The sequence below is a fragment of the Ictalurus furcatus genome, chromosome 22 (assembly GCF_023375685.1).
Source record: "Ictalurus furcatus strain D&B chromosome 22, Billie_1.0, whole genome shotgun sequence".
Lineage (NCBI taxonomy): Eukaryota > Metazoa > Chordata > Actinopteri > Siluriformes > Ictaluridae > Ictalurus > Ictalurus furcatus.
Window position 1 is genome coordinate 441,812 of NC_071276.1, and position 10,084 is coordinate 451,895.

At 44.7% G+C, this 10,084-nt stretch overlaps 2 protein-coding genes and 1 long non-coding RNA gene across 4 annotated transcripts; all 3 read left to right on the forward strand.

The window, feature by feature from the left end:
• Positions 1-31: 31 nt before the first annotated feature.
• LOC128598903 (uncharacterized) lies at positions 32-1,029 on the forward strand. Its single transcript, XR_008384323.1, has 3 exons — positions 32-259; positions 497-558; positions 961-1,029. It is a non-coding gene; the product is annotated as an uncharacterized LOC128598903 (long non-coding RNA).
• Positions 1,030-1,625: 596 nt separating this feature from the next.
• LOC128625550 (uncharacterized) lies at positions 1,626-3,979 on the forward strand. 2 transcript variants are annotated; one of them, XR_008388969.1, is made up of 8 exons: positions 1,626-1,818; positions 1,905-2,092; positions 2,235-2,394; positions 2,622-2,721; positions 2,791-2,929; positions 3,133-3,219; positions 3,313-3,672; positions 3,788-3,979. XR_008388969.1 is itself a non-coding variant. In XM_053653955.1 (7 exons), exons 1-7 carry the CDS (start codon positions 1,721-1,723, stop codon positions 3,465-3,467), a joined length of 927 nt encoding a protein of 308 aa, XP_053509930.1. In that variant the 5' UTR covers positions 1,626-1,720; the 3' UTR covers positions 3,468-3,979. The 2 variants fall into 2 exon arrangements, 1 of the variants encoding a protein (XP_053509930.1); XM_053653955.1 differs by having other exon boundaries at positions 3,313-3,979.
• Positions 3,980-5,186: 1,207 nt separating this feature from the next.
• LOC128625549 (protein shortage in chiasmata 1 ortholog) lies at positions 5,187-10,023 on the forward strand. The gene is made up of 12 exons (XM_053653954.1): positions 5,187-6,063; positions 6,205-6,327; positions 6,432-6,847; positions 6,940-7,186; positions 7,358-7,469; positions 7,568-7,677; positions 7,867-7,954; positions 8,082-8,213; positions 8,305-8,454; positions 8,810-9,095; positions 9,196-9,444; positions 9,702-10,023. Exons 5-12 carry the CDS (start codon positions 7,365-7,367, stop codon positions 9,785-9,787), a joined length of 1,206 nt encoding a protein of 401 aa, XP_053509929.1. The 5' UTR covers positions 5,187-6,063; positions 6,205-6,327; positions 6,432-6,847; positions 6,940-7,186; positions 7,358-7,364; the 3' UTR covers positions 9,788-10,023.
• The last annotated feature ends 61 nt before the right edge of the window (positions 10,024-10,084 follow it).

Below are 10,084 nucleotides of genomic sequence, written 5' to 3' on the forward strand. Positions count from 1 at the left end.
AGGCGTATGGCTGCGTCCCAAACCCTGCACTACGGTACTGTAAGCGCTTTGCCAGAATACCGAGTCGAGCGTACATATGACGCACACTATTTAGCACACTAGAACTAGGATTGGGACGTAGCCATGTCTGAGCGTGCTTCGAAATTTCCTGCGCGAGCGTCCTGAGCGGGAGAAATCCATGAGAGAAGGCAGGTGAAAGTTAGCCTGGAAGCTAATGAATTCCTGTGGGAAGAACTGTCACTTTTTACATCGAATTTTGGTCCGAATGTTTTGTAAAACTTTATATATATTTACACCTAACGTTCTTATGATCAGGATAATATAAAAATAGACATTTAGGTAGCAGTTTAGCTCGCCTGATAAACTCAGTTGTTCCTGTCAGTTTCACTGTATTCCTTCAGACTTTTTTTTCCCTTTTAATTTACCTCAGATTTTCTCTGTAAATATCATGTATGGATATAAGTATTAAAGTATACAAGTTCACTGCGTTTTACAGGGTGTTCAGTGTGAACCATGTTCCTAGCTGTGAAATACAGAGCTATTGACTACAACTATGAGGTAAAATCTACTGTTTTATAATTTAGTCTTTATTATTATTATTATTATTATTATTATTATTATTATTATTATCATATAATAAATAAAATAAAATATAGACAGGTTATAAATAATATAATGAGTAATTTAAAGTCCACTCCATGAATCCACTGGGTTTCAGTGTGTGCAGTATATGTATGTATATTACTGAAAAGTAATATATACTCTAATAGACTCTTTAATGTTTATTAAGTTTTTACATGTTAACAGATCTATACACATGTTACACATTAATAGTTATGTGTGTTACACTTGTTCACTCAGACGGAACGGTTCTTGGTTAATGAAGGGTCTCTGGCATTAGCTGATGTTTTTTTGTCTTGTATAATAAATGACCTGGAGCTTGAGTAAATCTCTCTCCAGGCTTCGGCAAGGCGCAGGATGATGATGAGTTCTCTCACGCTCCCGGTTCCCATCCAGCTGGACAATGACATCTACCCACACTCGGGGAGGCTGCAGGAGGATTCGTACCGCAGGCCGTGGTGTGGTCAGGAGATCACTACACACCCTCTAACTGGCTCTAGAGTGTCTGTTAGTCACGTAGAAAATCACTTAAAAGTACACCTTCGTTCTAATTAACGTCCGGCAATTATTTAATTACTTAGTATGTAAATATTAACAAGGCTAAAAGGTTATGCTGTGACAGACCATGGATGTTAGCAAGACAAAGCATTAGCAAGATCAATTCACGCATACACACAACATGACTTCAGATAACTGAGTACCAGGAAGCTAACCTTCGTACCTATATCTCCTGCTTACTTCATTCACGGTTGAACATATCTAGAGAAAACAATGATGCTAACCAGACAGGTATAATACCTTTCATATGTGATGTGAAGAGAAGACACTACAGCTCAGTGTTGGTCAGTGACATGACAACTATACTAGCACATGTCACTACGTTTTACACAACTTTTTCCACTGCAATATTTGTGACTGTGTATGCACTTATCTAGCTAACTACCTCACCATACTTTATTACATCATGTTAACTAGAGCTTAACTATTTTTAAGCATTGCCAGTTAAGTTTCTGAGTCGAACCATGGGAAGCTAAGCTGTGCATCGTGACTGTCATGGGAACTTAATCATGATTAAGGTGTACTACGATACAATTCTGTCATGGCAGGACGTTTGGGCACCGCGTATAAACTGGAATACACAGGCTCTGTGGTGGACTGTCTGAAGGCAGGGCTTCGTCCAGTGCAGTGTGTGGAAAGGTATGATCTGCTTTCATCTTGGAGTGTCTTGGAGTGATTGATATCAGTGTAACTGTGTGTGTGTGTGTGTGTGTGTGTGTGTGCAGGTTTACTGTGTGCCCGGGTGAGTTGGGAGAGGATGTGGTGCCGAGCTCTAACCCTGCGTCCCCGAGGTGTGTGGAATGGCAGGAAGCTCTCAGTATCCTGAACGGAGGAGAAAGAGCAGCCGAGCAGGACGAGTGGACAGAGACCTTCACCGAGGTTGATGTACGCTCGGTGTTCTTCAGTGAGCAAGGTCAGCCTGATAACTTTTACACGGTAACAACTTAACAAAAAAGGGTTTTCTGTTGAAGTTGTGATAAAAGACACCATATGAAGATGGGATTTCCAGTCTGATGCCATCTGATGCTGCAGCGCTCTCTGTTTCTCTTTCTCAGATCTGTTCCTTCCTGAGGAGGTGTTAATCAGTGATATCAAACTGACCAGTCATCTCCCGTCTCTCACCAAATTACTGCAGAGGTTAAAACCTTATCCTGTGTCAGATCTACTGGATCTCCACCAAACCGGATCACTGCTTTCTGAACACGTCATGATTGGGTACTTAAGACTCAGGTGTTGCCTTACCTGTTTAGATTTTATAGCAATATTGACCATCAGTTTCTTCGCTCCTCAACACTATTGGTGTAATTTATTATCACCTAATCAGCCTGGAGCATTCTTTAGCCCTTCACAGACCAATCAGAATGCAGTATAGCCCAAAGGTGTGTTCAGAACAGTTTGGATTTCCTTATCGCTGTGTGTGTTTGTGTTTAATACATTTGCAGGGAGTTCTCTCTGTGCTCTGTACCGGCTAGCTTCTCAGCTCCTTTAGCTTCTCAGTGGGACAGAGAAGAGTTTGGGAAAGAGAACATTCTGGATGCAGAGGTGAATGAGATTCACATTGTTACACAGGTGTGTTTTTATTGTCTTTAACTGTTTTTGTTTATTAATCAGGATCTCATGCTGCCAGATTTCGTCGAAACCGATGAGCAAGAGCTCATCTCTCATCGTCTCATCCAGGTGCGAGAAGCTCTGAACCTGACTGCAGAGGCAGTTGAAGAACACTGGTCTGTATCAGACACTCTGAGGGCAGGTGAGCCCCTTCAGCACCTGCCTCGGCTCAGGAATGGTCAGGAACTTCTGTAATCATGTGCAGAACGACAGACTATAAACATAAACATGTCACTGTCTAAACTGATCTAAAAGAAGAATGTTGTAAAAGGGCGGTGGGTTTAAATCAGTATAACTGAACTTTATACCACTGTCATAAAGATTGATGAGTGTGTGTTCCTGCAGGCACGCTAGCTTCATCAACCTGGGAGACTTTCAGTGCTCCTGCCACTCACATCACTGACTCCGCCCCTGAAAGGCCAATCTCTCCATGTATATAAGCTTTCTGAAATCCTGATACGTAATACATTCATCATCTCACTGCTAACGTTTCCGTATTTCACTTATCTCCTGTTCTTATATCAGTTCCTTTCAGGTCCTATGTGGAACTGGAGTTAGATCTGATTCTGTCTCCTCCTCCTCCTCCTTCTCCTCCTCCTTATTGGAAGCTCGAGGCTGAGCTGTTTCGGTCCACCAATCAGCTCTCAGTAGAGACGCTGTCACCTGTCGACAGAACGTAACACACCCCAACGTCGTCTTTGTTCTCATGAACATTTTAAAACCTTGTGGTTGTGTAAAGCTTCGTATGTGTATGTATATATATATCCCCTACGATGTGATGTATTGACAGGCGTTTGCTGTCGGACGGCGAGCGCGAGGTCCTGGAGAAAGACATCTGGGCGGAAGAGAAACATCCTGAGTGTGTAGCCAGGCTTCTGCTTGCAGGTAACATGCCGCACTTCACATTACAGCAGCGTAGTTCAGTAGTTCTAATGTGAATCAGTATTCATTTATATAATCCATCACTGAAGGCAGGTATTTGGCATGTCGTTCGTTGCAGAGCCGGAGATACCTGCACCTCTGGTGAGGCGTCACTCCCTAACTGAGCTGCTCTCCTCGCTGCAGGCTGAGCCGGAACATGACCACATGGACAGATCCCGCTCCACTTCACTACTACCACCACTGATGACCCCTGACCCCGTCCTCACACAGGCACTGACTGTAGAAACACACACCGCTGTGAACACACACAGGCCAGAGGTGGACATGCCCGAGCAGCTCACACCGCTCTCTCTCGCTCAGATAGACGGTGAGGAGATCGCTTTATTTTTATTTACTTTTTTAATTCTTAATTTAATGTTAAAACACAAAAAAGCCAGGCATTAATATCAGAATATATATTAACGAAAAGTAAAAAAAAAAACCCAACAAAAAACTAAGAGCACTTTATTATAAGCAAACCAAGCAAAAACGAAGTCAGTGTCATATTCATCATTCTCTGTGTTTTCTAGATTTACTGAGAGACTCTGAAAATGCGGGTAAGTATCATTATCATTATGTTATTTGAGCAAACGATCGTCTCGAACGACTCCTCGGACCAATCCGACGTTCCTTCCCTCGCACTCGTTTTACTGCCTACCTACCAAAAATAGGAGACGGTTTCATCTTATCCTGTCATGTATACAACCTCTCAGTAAATGTGTACAGAGTAGAGATCGACCGATAGTGATTTTTTAATAACCAATACGGATTATTTGCGTGATAACCGATATGCCAAACTGATATTTATTTATCGTTTTAGTTCTGTTTTTGACAAAATGATAAACTGAACAAACCGTTTTATTTCTAACAATTTTGTCAATTTCACTTTCTCCTTACATACAAAACTCTTATTTATACACCAATAAATAGAGGCGTCTGAAAGAGTGCAAAAAATTAAAAAATCAAGTGCACCTTTATTATTAAGTTTGTCTCTATTCCTTAGCAAGAGCTGCTTAAACGACATATTTACGTGACACATCTAATTTGTACATGAAGGGTTGTTATAGGGGTCCTGTGCAGCGCAATTCTCAACACGCCCACAAGATGGCGCCATTTATCTGTGGATCCGATATAAAAAAAGCCAACAATATCCGATTACGGAAAAATGCTTAAATATCAGGCAAAAACATCTGTGATAACTGATTACAAGGATGCTTTGCTAATCTGATCGGGGATGAAGCTAGCGTGAAGCTGAGCACTGATTAGTGTGTTCATTAATTTGCTGGACAGGCCAGAGACAAACAGTGAGTGTCAGTGTGAAGATAGTGTCGCCTGACCCATAAAACTGACTCTTTAGTGATAACGTGTCTCTGTTTGGGTTGTCAGAACATTCAGCCACGCCCACTGTGGAGAGCAGCGCTACAGACAATGCCCATCCTGCTAGTGCACACAGGCGCAAAACTGTCACCTTCCTTCTACAGGAGCATGATTCTCGGAAACAACGCCCCGATAAGAAAGTTCTCCATCCATCCACCAGGAACACTCAAACTAACCCTAGTGATGTGTCTGACAACATGGTGAAACACTCGAGTCTGCTGGAGTCTCGACCAAAGCCAGCTCCACGGAGTTATTCAGTAAAAGACGCTTGTAGTAGCAAAAGTTACTCCGGTTTCTCTGAGAAACAGGATTCAGTGAGACGCACGGATACAAACACGAGTCTGCTGAAGTCCACATCACACACATCCGCTCACACTCTACTGACCAGAGACAACCAAGAAGACCTGATTAGAAGCAGTAATAATCCAAGTAATACAAATAACGTCAATACTTTCTCTGAGACAAATTTCAGTCTGCGCTATACGTACTCGGCTGCTTGTAATCATTCGGAAACAAAGTTGAAACAAACGTCTCCGAATGCTACCATTAGGACGAGTTGTCCAAATAAGCTCTCTTCTGAGACCAGGACCGTAGACGGAGATCTGAGTCTGTGCTGTACACAGCCTGGTCCTAGTAATCCTACAAATCATCCCTGTAATCTCCTTCCTGAGAATCCTGCCAAAAACCTTATTGTGCTGAAGCCTCTATCAAACCCACACACCCAACCAAACACACCTAAACAGCTCAGTGTGCCCCGGAATTCAGGAGTTACCCCGACACCATCCAGACCTCCTCAACGAGGAGACCAAACAACACCACATTCAGTATCACGGAGCAGTGCTGTAGGGAAAAAGTCGAGGTCATCTGTCCACAGACCTCAGGAGAACCTGGACCCCGTGTCTTCCTTCATGATGCTGAGAGGCATCCTGAGACTTCCGCTGGAGCAAAGACCTGACGCCACGCCACCACGCACCACAGGTAAACAAACAGGGCGTGTTTTTTTTTTTATTATTTGCAAATCACTGCATTCTGTTTTTATTTACATTTTACACACAGCGTCCCAACTTTTTTGGAATTGGGGTTGTATCTTATCTGTTAAGCAGTGTGGTATTGTTTCAGTGGCAGAGCCTTCTCTGAAGTCAGACTTGATGGTGCTACAGCAGGCCAGAGAGAAAAGGAAGAGCCCTGAGTCGAGTCGTCCTGTTCCAGAAAGATCCGTCTGTAAAACTGTAACTCCCACAGGTACAACCCTGAACCCCGAGTATTGTCACACTGTCTCTCTCTCTCTCTCTCTCTCTCTCTCTCTCGCTCTCTGTCTGATTCATACTGTCTGATCTCTCCTGCAGACACAGAGAGAGGTGCGTACTGCGAGCTGCATGCGCTGGCCTGTCCTGTCCTCTGTAGGGCGGGGCTCGAGTCGGGCGCTTTGAGAAACACGGACTTCAGCAGCCTGACTCCTGAACACACACGGTTCTGTCTCAGACAGCAGGAGAAGCTGCTCAGTACAGGGCAGGGTCAGACACACACCAACACCGGCACTGAACAAACATCACACACTCCACAGACACACTGTACATCAGAGTAGTGATACCAAAGCTCTAGGAGTTCTAGTAATGTGTGTTGAGAGAGAGAGTGTGTGTGTGTGTGTGTGTGTGTGTGTGTGTGTTAGGTAGGGAACGTGAGTATAATGATGTGGCCCTGCTTCATATCCTGGTCACAGTAAAGGACCTGCTTCTCAGATGTGACCTCAACACTGCAACAGGTAAATATACACACACTTCCTTCCTCACTCTGTTTTCTGTTCTGTATGAGCCTGAGCTGAGTAAGAGTTAACCCTGTGTGTGTGTGTGTGAGGTCACTTGGAGAAGGCACACTCCACCTGTGCGATAGACGGTCTAGGACAGCTGCTGAGGAAGTTTCAGGTGCTGCAGTATCTAAGTAGGAAGTGGGCAGAGCCTCAGCTCAGAGTGCAGCACCTGCAGGAGCAGATCAGTTCAGATCCAGACCCGTTCTGCTCTCCTCTGCACCGTGTTCCTTTCGTGCTGTTCATCACAGAGGGTTTACTGAAGCACTGTGTCCTGCTGCAGCTGCTCGAGTCCACGTCAGTCACCCCCCCCCCCTTCTTTAAACATCCGGTTAACATCTGGTTCACATCCAGTTCAAATCTGGTTAACAACCGGTTAACCGGATGTAGATTTTTGATCCCAGTATTGTTTTTAAATGATGTGAAAATGTATAGATGGTTTTCTGTGTGTGTGAAATGCTGCTGCAGGTATAACATGACTCTCCTGGAGAGGAGCCACTCCCCGTCTCTACAGCGGCTGGGACCGACACACCTGTATGACATCATCACCATTGACGAGAACACGGCCATTCTGCTGCAGGTGAGATACAGAGAAGAATACACCGTTGTCTGGTAGATTTTGTGGCTGTACGCATCACCTCCTCCTACATAGTACATGTATATGGTGTGTGTGTGTAGGAGCTGGGGGAGCTGGAGCAGGAGCGAGCAGCTGAGCGTGTGGTTCTGAGACTCTCGGCTCTGTCACTGCAATTTAACCGCTGCTGGGTCCTACTGCACTACAGCCCTCTGTGAGTCACACACACCTCACACACACCTACACCTGAACGTTCAGCTTCTCTCGAGGTAGCAGTGTCCAAGGCCTGTTGATTAATAGGTTTGGCGTGACGTCACACTCTTTATCTCCAGAAATGAGAAGTTGTGACGTTCAGGTCAATGATAGTTACAGGTGTGCATGTGTGTTTTCCCCCTGTGTGCAGTGTGTGTGGTGAAGTGTTCAGTAACCTGGCATTAGTTTACTCTGCCTTGGTGCTGTTTGCCCAGAAGTCTGAAGGTCTGGATGTTAAGGTGGGTCACATGATCATATTTCTTTCTTTTTTTAAAACTACAATTTCTCAGTGACACCAACTGCACGGTTACTTAGCAACAGTGTAGTCTTACATGTTCTCCACCTGAATGGTGTGTGTGTGTGTAGGTGTTGCTGGCATATGACGGAGCCACCGTAGCACGGTATGTGCATCAAGTCTGCCTACACACACTGCTCAACTCTCAGAGAGATGTGTGTAGCTGGCTGGACCGAGAGTGGTTCAGTGTGCTGCCTACTGAGGTGTGTTTGTGTGTGAAAACTGCCATACTTTACCTACATTGCATCTGTAGTATACTATATGTATATATAATTGTGTGTGTGTGTGTGTCAGGAGGAGCAGTGTTTGCTGTATTTCCCGTGTGTGAACTGTGTTGTAGCTCAGCTTCTGCTGAGTCGAGCTCCGTCGCTACGGTGGCTGCTGGAAGCTTCACACATTCAGCTGGAGGAGATGTTTCCTGAGATCACACCTTCTGTCTTTAAGGCACACACACACACACACACACACACACAGAGTCTGCAAAGGCACACTAAAACAAACTAATACACACACAGTAGTGTTTCTGCTGTACCCAGTCAGCAATAAGCAGTGATGCTAGCCCCGCCCACTTAGTACCATTAACGCGGTACTGGTCATAAACAAGTACCAGAACCATCAAACCTTTGGTGACTGATTAAAGGAAACAGACTATATAATACACACATACACACACTAACACAGACTTGTAAGCATTCACAACAATTTACTTAATGTGCTAAAAAAAATCCAACCCTAAACAAATACAGAGAAAATGTCTTGCTTTGTGTGTGTGTGTGTGTGTGTGTGTTTGTGTTTGTAGCTCTTCAGTGAGTGTACAGCTGCACACAGGCTCCACGCTGCAGCCCCACAGTGTGAGGACGAAGTCGCACACATCCATCACTGGGGTCTGGATAAGGACGAGGCTCTCTCACACACACACCCCCACTCAGACCCTCGGACCCTCATACACTCCTCCATAGTGTCACACAGCCCTGGCTTCCTCCAGGAGCATGGAACTCTGGGTAGTGGCTGGTGTGGGGCGGAGTCGGAGTGTTTGACGAGCACACACTCACAGAATTTGGTTGAAGAACAAGAACAGACGTGGGGTAAGAGCTGCGCAGGTAATACACACACACACTTGTACAGTCAGTGGTTCCCTCACTGAAGCACTGGGTGTTAATTAGTCATGGTTAATTGTATGAGCAGTAGCAGGAGATTTCAGTGGTGAGGAAGCAGATGAGCAGTGGAGTCTGGAAGCATCATCTCTGATCTCCAGTCTCTCTTTCACACACTCGCACACCGTTCCCTGCACACCGTGCACCCAGAACCCGTGTCCTCACCAAACTCATCCCCTCCCACCCCACCTGTCCCATCAGCAGTGGGGAGGCAGCAGCGCTGTGTCCAAGAGATCGGACACTGAGAGGAAAAGACCAGCAGGGGGCGCCATACACACAGGTACACAATATACACATTTGTTTTAACTTTGATGATTATAGCTCACAGTTCATAGAATTCAAAAATCCAGTATCTCAGAATATTAGAATAAAGAATATATTCAAATTTTTGAGATGCACCTGTACATTATACACGTCATTTCTTATACAACCAGTGTGTTGCCACTGGATACACCGCTACCTCTGGATCTACATCATACACTCATTGAGTTCCTCCCTACATATCTCTCTTGCTGTCTGTGTGTGTGTGTGTGGTAGCATTTCCGCAGTGTAAGAGAGTGCGACTTCTGTATGAGAGAGTCCCGGGAAGAAGTGATGGACAGACCCGACTCAGGTTTTTCTAAACATATGCTGTCGTGCTCTCACTCTCTCTCTCTCACACACACACACACACACACACACACACACACACACACACACACACAGTGTACACTTATTCATGTGCTCACAGACAATAAATGTGTTTTGTTCATTACACTACCTTTCGGTAAGTGTGTGTGTGTTTGATGTCTGACCTGTTTGTGATTAGGTCACAGAGTCTTGCGTTCGTTATCATTAAGGGTAAAATTGATTTGACACACTCTGTAACACACTCAGTTTTGAACATCTTCAGTGTTGTAATGTAATGTCACATGTCGAAC

What these genes read in the sequence shown, in the direction of transcription:
- LOC128625549 (XM_053653954.1), top strand. Translation starts at nt 7,365, where the DNA reads ATGACTCTCCTGGAGAGGAGCCACTCCCCGTCTCTACAGCGGCTGGGA. An exon ending in CTGAAGGTCTGGATGTTAAG is followed by an intron (nt 7,955 to 8,081) that starts GTGGGTCACATG and finishes GTGTGTGTGTAG; the next exon opens with GTGTTGCTGGCATATGACGG. An exon ending in AGGGGGCGCCATACACACAG is followed by an intron (nt 9,445 to 9,701) that starts GTACACAATATA and finishes TGTGTGTGGTAG; the next exon opens with CATTTCCGCAGTGTAAGAGA.
- LOC128625550 (XM_053653955.1), top strand. Translation starts at nt 1,721, where the DNA reads ATGGCAGGACGTTTGGGCACCGCGTATAAACTGGAATACACAGGCTCT. An exon ending in GGTGTTCTTCAGTGAGCAAG is followed by an intron (nt 2,093 to 2,234) that starts GTCAGCCTGATA and finishes TCTCTTTCTCAG; the next exon opens with ATCTGTTCCTTCCTGAGGAG. An exon ending in TCTGAACACGTCATGATTGG is followed by an intron (nt 2,395 to 2,621) that starts GTACTTAAGACT and finishes ATACATTTGCAG; the next exon opens with GGAGTTCTCTCTGTGCTCTG.